The sequence below is a fragment of the Camelus dromedarius genome, chromosome 14 (assembly GCF_036321535.1).
Source record: "Camelus dromedarius isolate mCamDro1 chromosome 14, mCamDro1.pat, whole genome shotgun sequence".
In the NCBI taxonomy this organism is placed as follows: Eukaryota; Metazoa; Chordata; class Mammalia; order Artiodactyla; family Camelidae; genus Camelus; species Camelus dromedarius.
Window position 1 is genome coordinate 39,465,894 of NC_087449.1, and position 18,427 is coordinate 39,484,320.

General features: G+C 58.0%; 3 protein-coding genes across 12 annotated transcripts; all 3 read right to left on the reverse strand.

Moving 5' to 3' along the window:
- Nucleotides 1-119: 119 nt before the first annotated feature.
- On the reverse strand, nt 120-3,860 carry CCDC24 (coiled-coil domain containing 24). Of its 7 annotated transcripts, none has more exons than XM_031465618.2 (9): nt 3,741-3,860; nt 3,346-3,517; nt 2,944-3,119; nt 2,706-2,822; nt 1,934-2,005; nt 1,296-1,350; nt 749-818; nt 586-664; nt 120-502 (listed from the first exon to the last, which is right to left on the reverse strand). In XM_031465618.2, the coding sequence occupies exons 2-9, from the start codon at nt 3,469-3,471 to the stop codon at nt 265-267; spliced, it is 933 nt and encodes a 310-aa protein (XP_031321478.1). In that variant the 5' UTR covers nt 3,472-3,517; nt 3,741-3,860; the 3' UTR covers nt 120-264. The 7 variants fall into 7 exon arrangements, with proteins under 7 accessions (XP_031321478.1, XP_031321479.1, XP_031321477.1 ...); XM_031465619.2 differs by having other exon boundaries at nt 120-498; nt 1,934-2,008; XM_031465617.2 differs by having other exon boundaries at nt 1,934-2,008.
- A 413-nt stretch (nt 3,861-4,273) lies between these two features.
- B4GALT2 (beta-1,4-galactosyltransferase 2) lies at nt 4,274-14,182 on the reverse strand. 3 transcript variants are annotated; one of them, XM_064493653.1, is made up of 7 exons: nt 13,893-14,182; nt 11,911-12,266; nt 11,479-11,714; nt 8,229-8,419; nt 7,930-8,052; nt 7,711-7,815; nt 4,274-5,144 (listed from the first exon to the last, which is right to left on the reverse strand). In XM_064493653.1, exons 2-7 carry the CDS (start codon nt 12,212-12,214, stop codon nt 4,994-4,996), a joined length of 1,110 nt encoding a protein of 369 aa, XP_064349723.1. In that variant the 5' UTR covers nt 12,215-12,266; nt 13,893-14,182; the 3' UTR covers nt 4,274-4,993. The 3 variants fall into 3 exon arrangements, with proteins under 3 accessions (XP_064349723.1, XP_010980606.2, XP_064349722.1); XM_010982304.3 differs by having other exon boundaries at nt 13,787-14,017; XM_064493652.1 differs by lacking the exon at nt 13,893-14,182 and adding an exon at nt 12,762-12,912.
- Nucleotides 14,183-15,063: 881 nt separating this feature from the next.
- ATP6V0B (ATPase H+ transporting V0 subunit b) lies at nt 15,064-18,385 on the reverse strand. Of its 2 annotated transcripts, XM_010982305.3 has the most exons (8): nt 18,204-18,385; nt 17,452-17,500; nt 17,149-17,232; nt 16,943-17,020; nt 16,660-16,729; nt 16,498-16,549; nt 16,088-16,278; nt 15,064-15,364 (listed from the first exon to the last, which is right to left on the reverse strand). In XM_010982305.3, the coding sequence occupies exons 1-8, from the start codon at nt 18,268-18,270 to the stop codon at nt 15,338-15,340; spliced, it is 618 nt and encodes a 205-aa protein (XP_010980607.1). In that variant the 5' UTR covers nt 18,271-18,385; the 3' UTR covers nt 15,064-15,337. The 2 variants fall into 2 exon arrangements, with proteins under 2 accessions (XP_010980607.1, XP_031321480.1); XM_031465620.2 differs by lacking the exon at nt 17,452-17,500 and having other exon boundaries at nt 18,204-18,334.
- Between the last annotated feature and the right edge of the window lie 42 nt (nt 18,386-18,427).

An 18,427-nucleotide genomic window follows, 5' to 3' on the forward strand; every position in this document is an offset into this window, starting at 1 on the left:
CTGGGTTCCCCCAGGGGAATAAGAGTCAGGGCTGAGATGAGACCTCTTCCCACCAGGCCTTTGAGGGATGCCTGGGAGGAGACAGGCCAAAGGCTATGATGGTCAGACCTAGTGAGGGGGCGGGGTGACAGACAGCCTCGGGATCCTGCTGAGGGCTGATCCAAGACCAGATCTGAAGTGGGCTGGCTCACAGCAGCTGAGAGGTGGCAGCAGCAGATGGGGCGAATGCCAGCAGAAGCTGAAGCCTCTTTCCTGACTGACCCTTCAGGTTGGGGTCTGGGGTGTTGAGCTAGACATTGGAGTGGACATTAGCCTTTTCCTGGGGCTGCACTGAAGCTTCCGCCCCCAGCGGCAGGTGGCAGCCGGACCTCGGGGCTTGGGGCAGCACTCCAGAGGAGGAACAGGCAGGCAGCACTGGAGAGGCCTGGTCCAAACTCCAGCAGCCCCACGGAGGCAAGGCAAGGGTCTGAGACCCTGGCTGGAGGACCCCAAGGGCCACTGCCTGGACAGGAGGGAGTAGCTGTGAGGGGGCCATGGCCTGACCCTTAGCCCGCCCCGTCCAGCAGTTCATCTGCTCTGGTTTACCTGTGGCTGGGGGAGACCGGGGAGGGCCTCGGAGGTGACTGCAGAGCCCGTTGCATGGCTGCCTTCTGTTCCTTTAGCTCTGGAGGAGAGGTCTGTCTGAGACAGCTCTTCTGGCATGTGTACAGGAGTGGGGCAAGGACAGGGGCCTGCTCAGGGTCCTCACCTGCCAGGGTGGGCTCTAGGGTTGCCTCGGAGGGCTGGGGTGCCCCTGTGTACTCCCCTTCCAGGCAGCGCTGCAGGAAAAGCCAGCTCAGTGCCCCGACCTGATGGCGGGGGGGGGGGGGCGGGGGGGGGGCAGGGCAGGATGCAGAGGCCAAGATCCCTGGGGCAGAGCCCAGAAACCAGCCCATGCAGGCTCCTCATCCCAACCACCTGAGGGCGGCCCAGGGTAACGCCAGCCTCCCTGAGAAGCCAGGTTTGGCCAGTAGGTGGCAGGCCTGGACCCAGAGAAGGCTGCAAAAGACCCAGGGCAAATCCAGCAGGCTAATCTAAAAGTGCTGGCCTTGCATTTAGGGGCTCAATGAGAACCTTGGGCTTCTGGATTCATACTCTTGGGAAGTGTGCATACATGATGAAACGGCCACAGGACTCGCACAAACTTTGCATGCACGTACACGTGCGCGCGCACACACACGCATGTGGATATCACACACCAGGTGAGAGATGGCAGAAAGGCTCTGGGGGCGAGGAGGCCCAGGGCTGCAGCTTACCTGAAGGATGGGAATCTCCCTCTCCAACATACGACACTCCTCCTCCAGCAGGGCCCTGGGACACGAGGGAGCATGGCACCAGCAGCAGCGTTGCTGGCCCAGGTCTCAGCTGCGCCCTCCACACATGCCAACTTCCAGCCTCACCAGGAGCCCTTCCAGGCCCCTCCTTTCTCAGCCCACCTTTCCCTCCGCTACCCCAGCACAGCCTTGCAGCCCCTGCCAGCCTCTTCCTGGGTGAGAAGTGTCCTCTCCTTGCCTTCCTCCCAGCACCCACCCCAGCGGGCACAATTCTCTCTTCTGCATAAGTGCCCTGGGCCAGCGAGTCCTCCTGCCTTCATTCTTTCCCACAGCATAGACCTTCCCCTGCTTAAAAACTCTTCTGTGGTCTATCTCTCCATCATCCTCTCAAGATAAAAGTCCCCAGAACACAGCCCCTGCTGGCATCTGTTCTTGGCTACTTCCTGGCAGCAACCTCACCAGCCCTGCAAAGCCTGCCCCTTCCACTTCTCAGCCCCATTCTCCCGGTCTCCCCACCAGGTGTGCTGCCTCCTTTCTCTCATACTCCCAGAGTATTACGGTCCATCCCCCATCCCATCCACCCGGTCTCCATCCCCAGTGCATACACTCAGGGGCCTCACCGCAGGTGTCTGGCCACCTGGTCAATGTTGTACACATTCAGTTGGTCGATGATGCTGAGGTCTCTGGGACAGCTGCTGGCAGATGAAGTCAACATTACTTTCCCATGTTGTTTCACTCCAGGCCTTCAGTACACAAAAGCCATTTCTCCTAGAGAATTTTGTGTCTTTACTCACGAAGGCAACATAATACCATACAAAGAGGAGTTCTGGAGCCTGGGTTTGCAAATGGGCTTTGCCACCCTTCACTGTGTGTGGCTTCACTGTGTGTGTGGCAAATCGATTATCCTTTCTGAGTTTTAGTTTCCTCATTTGCAAAATGGGGACATCACCCATTTCATAAGGATGTGTAAGAATTAGAAATAAGTTGCTGCCGTTCACTTAACGTGTTCCTGCTCATTTATCTCATTCAGCCCCCAGCCCTTTCCAGTCCAGCCCTTAATCCTGTTCTCAAAGCCTGAGGAACAACTGACCACTGGGTGAAACCTTCCACCCATGTCTGTATATGGTGTTCCCTCTTCCTGAAAAGCTCTTCTTGCTTTATCTGTCCGGAAGTCTGTTCCTCAGACTCTAAGACTCAGCTCAAACCAAGCTCCCAGGCTTCACACGTGTCTCTTGGGCTTCTGCAGCCCTCATGGGCTGATTCCTACCACAAGTGTCTGTGGAAATGTCCAGACCCAGACCAGGAGCTCCTCCATGCAGCCAGGCAGGACCCACCAGTTTGCTGGGGCCCTCTGCCAAGCAGGGACAGATCCCTCCTTTCCTACCACTTTACCTGGATTCACCAGCCCTCATCTGGAATATTTCCTGTTCTGGCAAATCACACCTGGGCTCTTCCAAGGCAAAGCGCAGGATCCTGGGGCTATACTGGGCCCAAGCCTGGGTCTGGTCCCTGTGGAAGGAGCGTACAAAGGAAACTCAGGGGCTTCTTCCCGGGAACCAAAGGAAAGGCGACTCTGGCTCCTTGTCAGATGCAGGGCTAGCCCACTTGAGTTCTGGTCTGAGGCGCCCACCTGCCCTCACAGATGGCCTTCTGGCGGAGACCTTGGAGCAGCTGCCTCAGTTCCCGGCGCACGAGATCTCTTAGAAGGGGTGGCGGTGCCAGAAGGGAGGAAGGGTGAAAGGTGGGGCGGGAGCCAGGGGCTTGGGAGGATCGAGCCTCTCGGAGCAGTGATCGTAGCATCACCACCTGCAAAGAGAGCTGGGACACCTTGCGACTGCGGAGGTAAGTGAGGGGAGTGAGGGGACCTGGGGAGTGAGGGGCAGGGCAGAGTTAAACTGGAGATGGTTGGTCGGACAGTGAGATCAGACCAGACCTCGAGAGTTACCGGGCAGGGTCACGGACCCGGAGGGGGTGGGGAAATTAGCCGAGTCGTAGGACAGGCCAAGGTGGTGCCCACCTTCCCACGCCCCACCTCTGCCCGCAGCTCCAGGCTCAGGTCCACTGCCGTCTCCCCTAGAATTCTCTTTACTTCGGGCTGCTCCGGGAGCGGAACGTGCTCCTCCACCAGCTCCCACAGCGACGGGGAGTCCTCAGACATGGCCTGCCGGGCCGCCGCCCGCCGATGCGCGGCCCCAGGCTTGGACCTGTGAGACATCACGTCGGAGGGCCGGGTTACTGGGAGACCGCGGATTGCCCAGGACCGGGCACGCCCGCTCACTTCCCGCCCCTTCCTGGCCTCACGGGCCACGCCCGCAGGCTGTCACGTGGGCCGGCCTCTCCCAAGCCCCATCCCCGTTCTGCCACCAGTCCCCACGGCTGGAGTTGCCTGGTCCAGAGCCGCCGGTCTCTCGGGGCTGTCTTTCCTACCTCGCTCCTGGCTGACTCCCGCAGGCTGAGGTTCCTGGTCGCGGCCCCAGGAACCGGGCCGCGGAGGCCTGGGCCCTAACCCTGCCGCTTCCGAGCAGCCATCACCCGGGAAACAGGGCCGCTACCCAGGCCCCGCCCCCAGAGGGCCCCGCCCGCGCCCACTCCGAGTCTGGAGAGCGACGCGCGCTCGCGGAGTCGACCCTTACAGCCGTGCTAGGTGGTTTTGGAGTCCCAACCATCCCCACCGCCCTGACCCCAAGCACCTTTCGGCTTCAGGGCAGGTGAAAGAACCATGAAATCTGAGTCCACTAGGTTTATTACTTCCCTGCCTCTTCTGGCCCGGAGGCAGCGGCAGAGTAAACTTTTCCGCGGTCCAGCCCGCGGAAGTCTAGCGAAAGGCTGCGCTTGAAGAGGCCTGGGGAACTAGAACAGCCCGGGGCAGACCCATAGGTAGGGCCAGGCGCTCTCCCACAACACACTCTGAGCCTGGGTTTAGGGATCCAGATCCCATCAACAACAGACAAAGGGGCTGCTCCATTCACGTTTTTTACTAAAGCACCCACACAAGTTTCTTTGCAATGTACATACACGAGCCGGCCCTGGGGCTGCTGCCTTCTCTCTGAGAGGGGGAGGCGGGAACCAGATTGACTGATCCAAGCCCCACCCGCCCCCATGCAAAGCCCAACCCCAAGATCCCAGGCAGCGACACAGCACCCCCTCTGGTCCCCTCCTGGGGCTGCTCCTCAGCAGGGGGCGCACTGGAGTTTGCCCTACAATGTTGAATGAAAAAGGTTTCCCCTCCCCTGGGAGCGTGGGGGATCCCCAGGTCTGAGAATTCCCCCTGGAAGCAACATTGCCCCTAGTCATACCTCCCACTCTACCAGGCCCTAGGGGACTCAAGGGGGGGAAACTGAGGCACAGAGAGGTGGAGTGACCTGGCCCAGGCCACTCGGTGAGGCAGTGCAGGGGCTGGCCCAACCCTGACAGTGAGGTGGGGCTGGACTGGGGAGGGAGGAGCAGGAAGAAGGGTTGACCCCATAGAGGGCCACACTTGAGGGGCTTGCCCAGGATGGAAGCCCCCCAAAGTAGGTTCTGAAACTTCCAGGTGCAGCTGGGGGCCTCCTAAAGACCCTCAGAAAACAGAGCCCACAGTCTCAGTCCTGGGGGATCCCCCACAGGGCAGCCGCCAGCCAGGCTGTAGGTCAGTCCTCTGGCAGGCAATCCTTGGCACTGGAAGCCTTTGTCCATTAGCGTCAGCCCCGAGGGGGCCATGATGGTGGCCGCCCAATGTCCACTGTGATATTGGTGAAGAGCGGTTGCCGAGACACCTCCAAAACCTGGTACCGCACTGACCCAATGCCGTCCCGCTTCATGGTCAGCTTCGTGTTCTGAATCTTGGTAAACCTAGATAGGATGGAAGTGGATCCAGATCAGGGCTCACCATCAAACCCAATAGAGATCACTGCGGCCAAGGCTCATGCCATCCTGGCTTCTTCCAGGGGTGACTTGGTTCTCCTTGCCACCCTCTCCACCCTCCACCTGCCTGGAGCCCTTTGGGTCTTGTATCTACCCTCACAACAAAGAGCTCACCCCCTTGAGTCCAGAATCATGACACCCTCACCAATCTTTCTCTCATCTCAGATCCAGACATGGGGCACTCTACCAGCACCTCAAATGCAACATGTCTTTATCAGATGCATTATCTTTACTCTCTGTGCCACCTTCTCTGTTCCTCATCCTTCAGTCACCCCGTCACCATCTATTTATGTGTCAGCCTACTCTAAGCACCAGGGACACAGCCATGAACAGGACAGCAAAGTCTTTCCTCTCACGGCAAGACTGTTCCACTAAGAAACAGTGGTAATGGACAGGTAACACACAAGGAACACATCGGAGTGCTAAAGAAGACAGGAGAAGTGATTGCCATGGAAGGGGTAAGTATGGGACAATCAAGCTGACAGCAGGGGAAGAGCATTCCAGGCAGAGGTAACAGTATATATGCTGACCCTAAACTGGAAATGAGAATTTGCACAGCTGAGTGGCCAGAGCTTAATGGGCCAAGGCGAAAAACAGATTAAGATTAGCTTGGTGGTTAGAGCGTATATGGACAGGCCTCTGTAAGTCAGAGGACGCAGTTTTTTTATTCTGTGAGTGAGAAGACACTGAAGGATTTTTAGCCCAGTTTGGGAGAAGGGAGGGACAGAGAACATGAACTACTGAAGAGGGAAGATGGGAAACCAGCCGGGCAAGATGACAGAGGCTGCACTAGGGCAGAGGAAAAGGGACAAGCGGACAAGCTCATATATGTTTGGGGAGTGGCACTGATTGACCTGCTGATGGTATGGACATACACAGTGAGGGAAAGAAGAACCCAGGAGAACTCCTAGATTTGAGGCAAAAGCAACTAGGTAGATGAAACCAGCATCCACAGAGTTCCTTAAGCCAGAGACATCTTGCTAGCTTGCCACTTCCCCAGGCAAAAGCAGACATCACTGAGGATGGCACCTAGACGCCCTATTCCCGAAACGGGAGCATGGCTCCCGGCATGTGCTTCCAGAGCTCCACTCCCACCCTCATCCCAACCGTTTTGATCCTCCCAGTCCTTCTGAGCTGAGTTCAGATCCCTCTCCAGAGCCAGACCAACACTGAGCTCTCCCCCTCAGATGCCCTGAAGCCCCTCTTATCCCAGCCTGTTGACCCTGCCTTGCTCACCAGTTTTCATCCGAACTGCTTTTTCATCAACTCCCTGGACACCAGGTGCTTCCTGCTTCTGCCAAATATCAACCTCCCATAGTGCTACTGCCTCCCTCCACACTCTTACGCCCTGGCTCCAGAGCAGAACATCCCTCCTGTTCCAGTGGAGGCACAGCAGCCTCATAGCCAGCATACCCCCTGGGCTCCATCGATTCCTTCGGGCTCAATCTGCTTCCTCCTGGTCCACCCAGCAGCCCTGCCAGCCCTTCACCTTCTTCAAACTCAAAGAGTGATCCTTCTAAATGCAAATCTCATTATCATGCCCCTTCCCCACTGAAAGCCCTCCCATGACTCCTCAGCACCCCTGGACAAAAGTGAAACTCCCAGTCTGGGATCAGTATGGACCCTTCTCCCATCCCTCCCAGCCTTCAGACTGTAATACCAAAGAGTTTCAGACTCTCAGCACATACAATGGACGTTTACATTCCAGACTCCCACACACACTATTCCTTTTATCCAGACTGGCCTCCCCCATCAGCCTGGTGAATATAGCACTGTGCCCAAGGTAGGTGTATGACAAATATCTGCAGAATAAATAACTCTTTTCAAACCCCCATTGACCATCACCTCCTCCAGGAAGCCTCCCACCATCACTCCCTTTTGTCAGGACAGCACCTTGCCCTGATCACCTTGTGCTGTAGCAGCCTGTCTTCCTCCTTAGAATGAACTTCATGTGGGCTATCCAACAGAGATTGGGTATGACTGCTCTGGGCCCCCTCACCCCATCTAATGTCACGTGCCCTCCCAAGCATTCTCCCAGCTGGCACCAGACACCCAGTGTTGCTTCCTCCTCAGAAAGGAACCGCCTACTCCAATCTCAGACGGCTCAGCAATGTCTTTCCATTCCTGCCCCATACTGCCCAAGCCACCTTTGTTGGGTCCCCAGGCCCAGGAATTGTGCCCAGTGCCCACAGTCTCTCATCCTATCTGCTCTGGCACAAGTGAGGTCTGTGGGGGCACCGAGAGGAATGCAATCTACTCAATGATGATTTAAGCCCTGCCCTTAAATTTTAGTTCTTTTTAGGAGTCAGGCCAGGGGAGAGAGTCGGCTGGGGTGAGGCTGAGCTGGGGACTGGGGAACAGGGATCGGGGCGCCGGGAGTCATCTCTAGGAGTCAAGGGTCAGGGGCCTTGGGATCACCTCAGGGGGTCAGTGGCACTAGGGCATCACCTCTATGCAGTAAGGGTGGGTTGGGGTCAGGGGCGCTGGGGGTCACCTCTGAGGGTTGGGCTCGTTATGCTTGTCCCGGTCGTGCTTGATCATGCGGTAGCGGCCTATGCGGATGTCTGGGCGCGAGATCTTCATCCCAGTCAGGGAGATCCTGGGGACGGGGACAGATGGGCTGAGCAGGCACCAGGAAGGGCAAAGGGCCCCACCCAGTCTACGCCACCCACTCTCGCACACCCAGTCTAGGCCCCAGCCCGTCCCTGCTCACCGGTTGAAGATGTCGTCATCCTCACCACCCCAGCCCCAGTACTCGTTGGGAAAGCCGTTGATTCTCAGGAACTGGGCTTTACTCAGGCCTGACACGCCTCCAAAGTAGCCAGCGTAGGGCAGCCTGGGGCACAGAAGTCAGGCGTCAGTGAGGGGCCTGAGGTGAATCCAGGAGGGATGGAGGTCCAGAGACAGGGGGTCCCGCAGCAAGGGAGGCCCTGGCTCCCAGCCAGGTGGGGTGGAGGCAGTCGGGACGGTGAGGCGGGGAGGCCTGAGTCCAGCCAAGAAGGGAGCCCTCACCGGAAGCCGAACTTGTCCATGGCAACGGCGAAGTGGCGAGGCTGATCGCCACAGCGGTACAGGTTGCGGTCATCCATGGGGACCAGGTCCACGTCACTGAAGATGAAGCAGTCGTAGGTGGCGTCCTCCTTCAGTGCCTCTAGGAAACCCACATTGAGCAGCTTGGCCCGGTTGAAGGTGTCCTCACCGTGCTGGGGTTGGTGGAGGGGACAGGTCAGCTCTAGGCCTGAGACTGGCAGGCACCTGCCACTTTACCACTGTCTAGAGCAGTCCCTGGGGCCTAGCACTATCCCATCCACCCCATCATCGCTCCTCCAGACTCTTGGGATCAAGTCCAGCTCCTCATCCTGGACCTGGCCTTCCCCAGCTTTTCATGATTTGGCTCCTGTCTCCTCTCTGGCCACTGCCCTCAGACCCCAAGGCCCTGCTATACTACATTCCTCTGCAACCCCAGGGCACGCCAGACTCTTTCTTGCCTCCAGGCCTTGGTGTCAGCAGTTCCCTCCGCCTGGAATGCTCTTTCTCTGCTTGTCCAACTCATGTCTGGAAAGGCCTCCCTGACCATACCTCCCTACCCCAGTATAAATACTCATTCTCTCCCATGGGCTTCAGTTATACCAGGGTCCATTCAGACTCTTATAACTTAGAACTCCTGTTTCATTCATTCATTCAAACATGCCCTGAGGCCCTGTCCTTGGTGCCAGGCATCTTCTTCGTGCCAGTGAGGATCCTAGAGGTGAGTGGCCCTGAGCACCATCCCTAAGTGAGATGAAAAAAGCATGCCCCCAAGTGACCAGCGTCTAAAATCCAGAGACCATGGGGACTGAGCCACTAAACCCTGGCCACCTGTCACTCCGGCTCACGTGGATCCACATCCAACCCCCTGGGCAGCCTCTGAGACCAGGACAGGACCGGGCTTCATTCATCTCCCCCAAAAGATGACAAGCATGGTGATTTTGGAGTCCCCTGGAAATGGGGCTGCGGGGCCAGGTCTCCTTGAGGCTGGCCTCCAGAGCAAGGAGTTTTCCATGGAAGGAGCTGGCCCCTGAGCCCCCAGCCCCAACCCATGATCTCCAGGCTAGAACCAGAGAGGCTCCTGGTGAGGGGGGTCTTCAAGTGGGACCTACTGGAAGGAGAGGAGGAATGGTAGCTCCTGCTCTCCACCAGCCAGCCTGGGCGCGAGGGGGTGCTGCTACCCTGGACCCTGAAGGGCTCAGCTTCACCTTCTCTCTCTCCTCCTTCCCCTGAACCTTCTCTTGCACCAGCCCTTGGAATAACTGTCCATTCTCCCCAGCTCATCAGCATTCCTTAACCTCTCTCACCACCCAGGAACCCTCCCACAGGGCCTATAAACATGCTCAAGTCTCTTCCATCCCAAGAAAACCCTCCCTCTAGCATGGCCCTACCTTTTGCCTTCCCTTCTCCGCAGAGGGTTTTTTTTTTTTTTTTTTAATAGAGTTGTCTCCAATTGGCTACTTCCATTTTGTCAAATCTGATTCCTTCTGCAACCCACTGCAATCTGCTCCCGCCCCCACCATGCCCCTGAAATGGCTCTCGCTGGGCCCACCTTGTTGCTAAATCCACTGGACGCTTCTGGGTCCACATCCTTCCTTCCTCCCCCGGCAGCGCTCACGCAGCTGCTACGCTTCCTTCTCAACACTTATTCCTGGGCTTCTGGGACACCATGCTCCCTCAGGTCTCCTCGAACCTTTCTGGCCAACCTTCGCAGACTCTACAGCAGTCTCTCCCTGCACCCCCCATCCCCACCCCGGTCCCTTGTGCTGGCTTTCTCCTCTCAGCTCCCAGGCCCCCAGGGCAGGTCGGACATTGCTGGTTTGGGGACCATCTACATACTCATGGCTCCCAGATCCTTCTCTCCACCTTAGACCTCACTCTGAGGTTGACTCACTTGTCCGACTGCCTGCTAAACCTTCCTGTGATACTTCCCCTGGGCACTTAAATTCATCACATGGGAAAAAAAATTCAGTCTCACTCTCCCCGAGACCCGGCCTGATCCTGTGTTCCCATCCCGCTCACAGGCGCAGCCATCCACACACAGAACAGTCAGGATGGAACCCCGCGAGGTGTCCCACGTCTCTTTCCCTTACTCTCCACTATTTGCATAAATCGCTCCCCTTACCCGCATGACTACTGCCCAGCTCGTGTTCACCATTTCTTTCCTGAACATCGATCGCAGCCTCTTCCCAACTGGACCCCCTTCCTTGAGGCTCCCCTTCCATCCCATTCCCCACATGCAATCTGTCTAGTAAGTAAACGTACACATCATTTTCTCCTTAAAACCTTACAATGGTGCCCCATGACTTTTAGGCTGGAAACACCACTTTCAGGCTAGAATTCAGCTGTTTAAGATGCCTCCTAAGACCTTTCTGGATTTTGCCTCCACTGGCAACTCCAACCTCACCTCTGCTACCCACCTTACATATTGGACCCCACCCCTCAGCCAACAGTTCCCCAACACATAAGCCCAGTTCTCTTGTTGGGCTTGGGGTCTCCAGGTCCCTCTGCTGGTAATGCTTGCCTCCCCAAGTCACTCCACCGGCTGATGCCTGTTCATCCCTCAAGACCCTTCTCAATCAATACTTCCCCACCCCAGGGCTGGCCCAGGCCCCTTGGTGGCCCCACAGCCCCCTGCTCCAACTCCAGTCACACATTATCATTCTGGAGTCTCAAGGGATCCAAGTTCAAGTCTGGGAATTCTCTGTGGGGAGGAGGGCCTGTCTTAGATCCTTTCCAGGCCCCGGCAGCCAGCCCCAGCCAGGCCCGTGGCAGGGCTCAGAGGCCAAGCTGAATTCCTGGACCTCAGCTCTGCTCTGCACTTGGCCCTAAGGCAGACTTGATCCCTCTTTCAGGGTCTAACTCTCCCTCTACTCAGGCCCTCAACATCCCATAGCCAGCACACCCAAAGCCGCTACCACCATGGGGTGGAGCTTACCAAGGGTGGACAATGGCTCCCATCTCCACTGAGGCTACACACACACCTGGCAGTGTGCACACCAACATTCACACAGATGTACTTCCCTTAATGCACAAGCAAACCTGCCTCCACACGCCCTGACCGACACGTACCCCCACAAGTACATTCACATGTCTACATGAACACAGGCAGATAAGCACCCACAAATGCCCCTGACCCCATGGATGCACCAACAGGCATGTGGGCCCTGCACCCACAGGGGCGCGCAGGTTCCCTGGTGGCTAGGGGCCAGCCTGGGGGCCACAGGCAGCACACCTGGTTGATGACGTAGATGCCGTAGTGCAGCCGCTGTCGCCTGAGGATGGGGTGCAGGTAGTGGAGCCAGTAGCGTAGGTGGTGCTCCCGGTGTCGAAAGGGGATGATGACCGCCACGGTCTGGGCAGGTGTGCAGTCGGGCGGTGTGTAGCGGCCACCCAGGAGCACGCCAGGGTTCTCCCTCTGCACCCGCTCCAGTGGCATGGGTGAGGTGAACTCAATCAGCAGTCGGCCCACTACAGGGGATTAGGACTTCATCAGAACCCAGGGACGCCAAGCCCTCTCCCTCTGCCTGGGGTGGGCAAGTGAGCCCCTGAAATAGCCCTCTTCCAACACACCTGGACCCTTGGCACCCCCACCCCACCCTGAGCAAGACTCCAGTCCCCCATCCTCTGCCCAACCCTGGAGGTGAGCCCCACCCTGCAGGCTCACCAAGACCAGGTGGCGAGTCAGGACAGGGTGGCAGGACAGGAGCCGTGGGGCCTGGCCGGGCGCTGGGAGCCTCAGGAAGCCCGGAGCTGGGGACAGTGGTGTTAGGCCGAGAGCAGTTGGTGCTGCTGCTGGCAACTGGGTGGAGGGCACGGGTGGGGCCGCGCACACTGAAGCGGCTGAAGAAGGCCAAGTGCTGGGCGTAGACGTCAAAGTAGAGGATGACGGCCACAAGGAAGTGCAGCAGGCAGAGAAGGAGCACGGCCTTGCAGACGCGCTCCAGCGTCCCCCCCAGCAGTCTGCTCATCCCGCAGGCGGCCACCGGCCCGCCCAATGGGCCCGGGCATCCGGCCGCCGGCCTGGGCAGGGGTAGGAGAGAAACAGACCCAGCAGGTCAGGACTGGAGGGGGCAAGGCCACCCACCTACCTCTTGCCCACTGTTCATACTCTCAGACCCACATCCTCATGCTTTGACACTCACAGACTTACAACAAACACACACATGACACACTCCCTGGCAACTCACTACTCAAACACCTGTATACACCTGAGCACTAACCCACACATGCCTACCTTCCTTGTCCTCACTCACACACACACACAAGTACAGCCTCGTGCACCCTCACACTCAGGTATGTGTCCTCACGGCACAACTTCACACATGCCCCCGTGGATGCCCAGGAACATGGACATGTGACCTCTGATCACACTGGTTCATACATGAACACGGAAACACGTTTACCTACAGATCCACAAGTGTTCTCTGTGCCCCAGAGAACAAACATCCCATAGGCCAGCATCCTCAACCCAGGACTCAAGACCTAGGGAAGGGAGACCATTTACCGAGTACCTACCATGCTAGAGTGCTTTGTACTCATGGCTTCATTTAGTCCTCCTGAGAACATGGTGGACAGTGGTTTGGTTGGACAGCTCCCAGTGGCAAGCAGGTCAGGCCATCTGGGACCAGGTTAGGAAGTGGCCCTCAGCATCCAGGCGGCCCAAATTTGAACAAGATGTTTATGGGATCCCTTCCCTCTGGAGCAAGAGGTCAAAATACAGGGTGGGGCATGGGACACCCCTTCCCTAATACCTCAAGGATTGGGATGAACTCCCCAGGGCCTGCCCAGCACCTCTGGTTCTAATTCCCAGAAAGGGGAACGCTTGGGCCCTGGAGACAGCATGTTAGAAGAGAGTCTTGCCTGGGTCCTGGCTCTAGCTGTGGGTCCAACACAGCAGTAACGCTCCTAGGAGCGTTTCTGGCTTGCTTCAGGGAGCAGGGTGAGTCTCACTCACAGATACATAGTATCACACAACTACACAGGCACCCTCGGTCCCAGCTACAGTTGCCTGCATACAGAGAACTACATACAGTCACAGACATGCCCGGGTGACAGTAACAGAAATGCACAGAGTCACGCACGCATAAACAAAGCCACTGCTCCTGGACTTAACTCAGCCATACATACAGGCCCCTGGGCAGCTCACAACACCCTGACCCACGTGCAAACACTCCCACCCCCTCCCTCCGGGGCAGCGGTTCTGGGTCAGGCTACCGGCCAGGCTGCAAGGTGCGTTTGGGCGGGGCTGGAAGGCTGAGTGGCCTGAGCACGTGGCACCCCAAGACTAGGAGGCAGCAAAGACCGGGTGGGTGTGGAGCCTGGGGTAGGGGGGGCGTGGATTGGGGGAGAGGATGTGGGGCGGGGGCCCAGGCAAAGGGTAACGTGAGTAGAGCGCCTCCCCACGCCACGAGGCCGGGGTGAGCGAGGACAATGAGGGAGGCTGGCTGGGGGCGGGCAGAGGAGCCCAGGTCGGGGGAGCCAAGGGATGGGGGTAGGGTGGGGTGACGCCAGGCCGGGGTCTGGCCGCCAGCGCTTCTCACCGGGTCCTGGGCGGGGATCTCGGGGCCGCGCTTCAGGCGCCCCTCGCGGGGCCGGGTCTGGAATCTCCGGGCCCCGGGCTGGGGGCTGCGCGCGCCCCGCTCTCACCGGGCGCTCGGGGCTCAGCAGGGAGTGCCGCTCCGGCTCGGGCTGGGTTCCGGGCTCCGTTCCGGGCTCCGTTCCGGGCTCCGGCGGCTGCGGACGGCTCCGTCCCCCATGGCCCGGCCCCGCCGCCTCCCGCCGCCCGGTCAGCGGCCCCCGCGGCCCCCGGGCCGCCGCCTGCCGCCGCCGCGGGCCATGGAGCCGAGCCGCCCCGGGGGGCAGGGCGGGGCCGGGCGGCCGGGCAGACCCACGGACCCGCGGACCGATGGACCACAGCGCCGCCGCCTCCCTCCCGCGCTACGGCTCCTCGGAGGGGCAGGCCCGGCCGGCGCGCCCGCGCGCGCGCCCCCGCGGCCCCCGCCTCCAGCGCGCCCGCACCCGCAGCGCGCCTCCGTCGCCCGGGCCTGCCGGCGTCCAGGCGCCTCGGAGCGAGGGGCGGGAGAAATTGATCAGGCTCATCCAAGGGATTGGATTCGAAGTCCGGACCGGACAGAGTGTGGATGGGTCAAACGCATTACGGAGGAGTGGAGTCTGGTCTGGGTTGGAGCGCGAACTCAGCCAAAAAAGTGCACTTGGAAGTTAGGTGCAGGGGCGTCAGGGATTTATCCACTCATCCATAGGAACATGATTAAAGGGGGCTGCTAGTTGGACAGGACCCTCAAATGCGTGGACTGAAGTGTGTGACAGGGGCTTTCAGGGTAACAGAAGGTTGGGTAAGAGGTTGGACAGGAGTGGGAGGAGCCGGACAGGGCCTTGGAAACAAGGGATCAAATTAGTTACTGACAGGGGATGGTGCTGAGATGCATGGAGGCAAATGAATGCGTTCCAAGCCCCACGGCATAAGAGGTGATGGATACCTGAGGGTAGAGTAGGGTGAGTACTTGCAGCTGATCTGACAAGAGCCCTGAGGGCATGGGACTAGAAGGACACCTCCCTCCCACACAAACACCTGGGTCCATATCCTGACTCCCTCCTTCCCTTCAGTGAAGATGTTCAGGGCTAGAGTCCTCAGCCCAGCATTCTTCCCTCCCCACCCAAGAGCCAGCTCTGTCCAGAGCAGAGACAGTGTGTATGAGTCAGAAAGCTGGCAAGAGGCTGGCATGAGGTTGAGGCTTATAGACCTGTTTACCCTCCCTCTGTGAAAGGAGGTGGTGAAGGAAGGCAACAGAAGCGGCACTGACCCAGACAAATACCACTTTTATTTCACAAACACTGGGAAGATGGTTTACAGGTGGTGGTGGGACACAGGTGCAAAGCTGCACATAGTCATCAGCAGCCCATTCCCACACTGAGGATCCAGCCAGGCAGTGCCTCCAAGTTGACGCAGCGAGGAGTGTGGGGAGAGCCCTGAACACTGAGCCCCCTGAAAGCCTAAGGGGCACAACTCCAGCTGTCCCGGGAAAACCACACATAAATAAGAGTGGGGCACGGCCCCCACCCACACAGATCATCTAGTCACCCATCTTCACTCGGGAAGTCTGCAAAAAAAAAAAAAGAACAGGAGAAATCAGGCAGGGACAGAGAAATAAATTAGACAGTGACAAATGACAGATGAGACCTAGCAAACCCATGGCAGGATGGAGGGGCCACAACACACGGATAACTGGACCAGGATGGACATGCTGTGACAAACACAGATGAACAGAGACAGACAACTACAGAGCTGGACTGCGTGACAGACAGACCGAAGCTGCATACGGACAGTGAGAGTCACCGAACGTCAACCCAGTCAGGCTCCCCCAGTCAGGCTCCCCCAGTCACACTCAGCTGCTCCTTAGCCACACTCACACATTTCCAAACAAACAAGATACACACACCTCAGTTGTGCTGTCCTGCTGACAGCATAGATACCCACAGGCCATGAGAAAGTCACTCACACCAAGACAGACACAGACGAGATCCCAACCTGGTCTACACTACAAAGAAACAGCGAGACAGATACAATAACAACAGGAAAAGAGAGGCTAAGTGAAACATATATAGATACAATACAACATACAAAAAAAGACAGTTGTCAGATACCAAGCTGGAAACAAATAAATGGAAGGCTTCAAAAGGGGAAAACCAGAAGATGGGAATGCAGTGTGGAAGCTGTTCAGGGGTTCTACGGTTACAGGTTGAGAAGGGTACACTGCGGCTCCTCCAGAAGGGTGAGGCTGGGTTGGGGACAAGGACAGAGGCTCCCCAGGGGGATTCAGCACCTGAAGGATTGCAACAATGACCCCAAAGAGGCCGATGGCACTGCCAAAGATCTCCACGATGAGAATCTTTACAAAGAGACTGGGGTTCTGCGCGTCAGCCAGGGCGGCTCCACTGCCCACGATGCCCACACAGACTCCGCAGAAGAGGTTAGACAGGCCCACTGTGAGGCCAGCCCCAAACATGGAGTAGCCTGCGGGGATGGAAAGGGAGCACTGAGGTCAAGCCAGAAACAAGGAGAGATGAGGGCAAGAATCCAGCACAAACTAATGGGGCCAGCCACCACCCCAACTCTGCAGAGCAGGCCAAAGTAGGTGGGGGACTATCAAAATGAGGAGTCTGAGCTTGAGGGTGCATGGGATGGGGAAGAAGCTGTGAAGCCCCAGCCTTTTGCCTCCACACACCCACCTACCTGCATGGTAGTTTCGATGGCCAATGGCCTTGGGGTCAGTAGCACTGAAAGGCTGAGGGAGGCAGAGAAGTAATCAGATACCACCCCATACTCCATCCCCCTCCCCACCATCACTAAGCAATATACTGAAATGGATGCCCACCCCACCCTGGTCCTCCATACCTCAGCCATGTTGCTAATGACAATTGCCATGATGATGCCATAGATGGCCACAGCCTCACAGAAGATGATGCTGGTAGTGGCAGTGGGGGATTGGGGGTAGGAGAGGAGAGGAAGAAAGAAATGAGAAAGAAACCAACCTTTCTCCCCAGATTCTTCAGCCACCTCTCCCTCACTGACACCCCATCCCATCAGGAGGCTGGTCAGGAATACCATGTCAGGTCATATACACAGGCAGCTCCAAATGCAACTGGTTCTGACAACAGTCCAAGGGTCTTACACTTACCTGACTAGGTTCTTGGTCTTGATCCTGGGGGCCTTCACCCCTCCCCCAATGATGGAAGAGCCAGTAATATAGATGCCCCTGGAAAATGGATAAGAAACCAATGAGCAGAGCGCAAATTTGTCATTGCTCCCAAGGTGACTAAGAGCCCAATGACACCACCTGCTATGATTCAGTCCCTCACTCAGTCCCATGGCTCCAAAACTCACCATGCTGCCCCAACCACAGACAAGGAGATAGCGAGGCCAATGCCCAGGTTTGACCACATGAAGGGAGAAGTCTCTGTCAGGAACCTGGTGTGCGGATAGAAAGGAAGGCATTCAGCTCTGGTAGAGAAGTGAGCACAAAATCCACCCCCGTGTCCACTCCAATCCCACCAGTCCTGCATGCTGAGACATAACATTTCCTATTTCCCAGACAGCTGAGGGGTGGGGTGGGGTGGGGTGGGGTTGGGGGTTCAGATCAGAGAAGGCAGGTTGCAAAGACTCTCCTAGGGAAATCCTCTCCCTTACCATGCCACATCAAAGCGGAAACCCAAGTCAAAAATGGTGTAGCAGATTCCTGAAGCAGTAAGAAAAATGGGGTTAGGGGCTCCTCCCTGAAGAGAAGCTCCCTAACTTAGACAATAAGTTGCTGACCAGCTGATGGACCACCTTCCCGAAGAGCTGCCTATACCTAAGTCAAGGAGAGTCCGCAGGCGGGCCCCACGTGAAAGCACAGCTGTATACACATCCCTCAGCTCAGGCCTCCATTTTCTGCCACTCCCTCAGTAACGTATCTCCCTCTGTGACTGCACCTCCCAGATCGAGACCTCCCAAGGGCAGCTAGCTACCCGCAGACCAGAATACCCTGGACGAGGGGAAGGACAAAGAGGTCTGGGACGGCCTCACCAGATCCAGTCAGCCCAGTCTGCACCGCTGTTTACCCAACAAACTGTGGGTGGGGGAAGGCAAAACGATCGGGAAAAGAGGAACTGGAGCAGCCGGCTCGTGACCCAAGCAGGCCGATCAGGAGCAAGAGAGGGACCACAGCAGTGTGCCGGGGAAAGAGGCGGCAGAAACACTAGAGCTGCGCTCGCGGTCCCCATCGGCCCCCGCCGGCGCCCCTCCTCAAGCAGCTGGAGATCCAGGTCTCTTCTGTCGGGGCTAGAGCCCGGGACAGGAACGCGGCAGGGCCCGGGGTACCAGTACTCCCAAGACCCCGCTTCCCAGCTGGGCTCCAGCTCGGCCCGATGCCGGCCCCGCCCGCCAGGGCCCGGCCTCACCCACGACGAGCATGCAGGCCCAGAAGGCCACGAAGACCCCAGAGTAGAGCAGCACCAGCCCCGTCATGGCGGCAAAGAGAGCGGGGCTCGGTTGGGGGGTCCGGAACTGAACCGCGTCCCTGCGTCCACCGTCAGCCCCGCAATCTGTCGGCCCACCCCGCAGCGTCACCTGACTCGCCCACGTGACGTACCAGAGCCACGTGACCCCACGCCGGGTCGCCGCA

Bases quoted from the DNA above. Each gene is read 5' to 3' on its own strand.
- CCDC24 (XM_064493648.1), bottom strand. From the start codon at position 3,471: ATGTCTGAGGACTCCCCGTCGCTGTGGGAGCTGGTGGAGGAGCACGTT. The intron at 1,351-1,933 runs GTGAGGCCCCTG...CTCGTGTCCCAG, and splicing joins CAGGTGGCCAGACACCTGCG to GGCCCTGCTGGAGGAGGAGT. The intron at 503-585 runs GTAAACCAGAGC...CCTCCTGTCCAG, and splicing joins CCGGTCTCCCCCAGCCACAG to GCAGTGGCCCTTGGGGTCCT.
- B4GALT2 (XM_064493653.1), bottom strand. From the start codon at position 12,214: ATGAGCAGACTGCTGGGGGGGACGCTGGAGCGCGTCTGCAAGGCCGTG. The intron at 11,715-11,910 runs GTGAGCCTGCAG...AATCCCCTGTAG, and splicing joins TGACTCGCCACCTGGTCTTG to TGGGCCGACTGCTGATTGAG. The intron at 8,053-8,228 runs GTGAGGGCTCCC...TCTGTGCCCCAG, and splicing joins ATGGACAAGTTCGGCTTCCG to GCTGCCCTACGCTGGCTACT.
- ATP6V0B (XM_010982305.3), bottom strand. From the start codon at position 18,270: ATGACGGGGCTGGTGCTGCTCTACTCTGGGGTCTTCGTGGCCTTCTGG. The intron at 17,021-17,148 runs GTGAGTTTTGGA...TCCATTTTCCAG, and splicing joins TCTGTGGTTGGGGCAGCATG to GGGCATCTATATTACTGGCT. The intron at 15,365-16,087 runs GTGCTGAATCCC...TTTTTTTTGCAG, and splicing joins TCATTGTTGCAATCCTTCAG to ACTTCCCGAGTGAAGATGGG.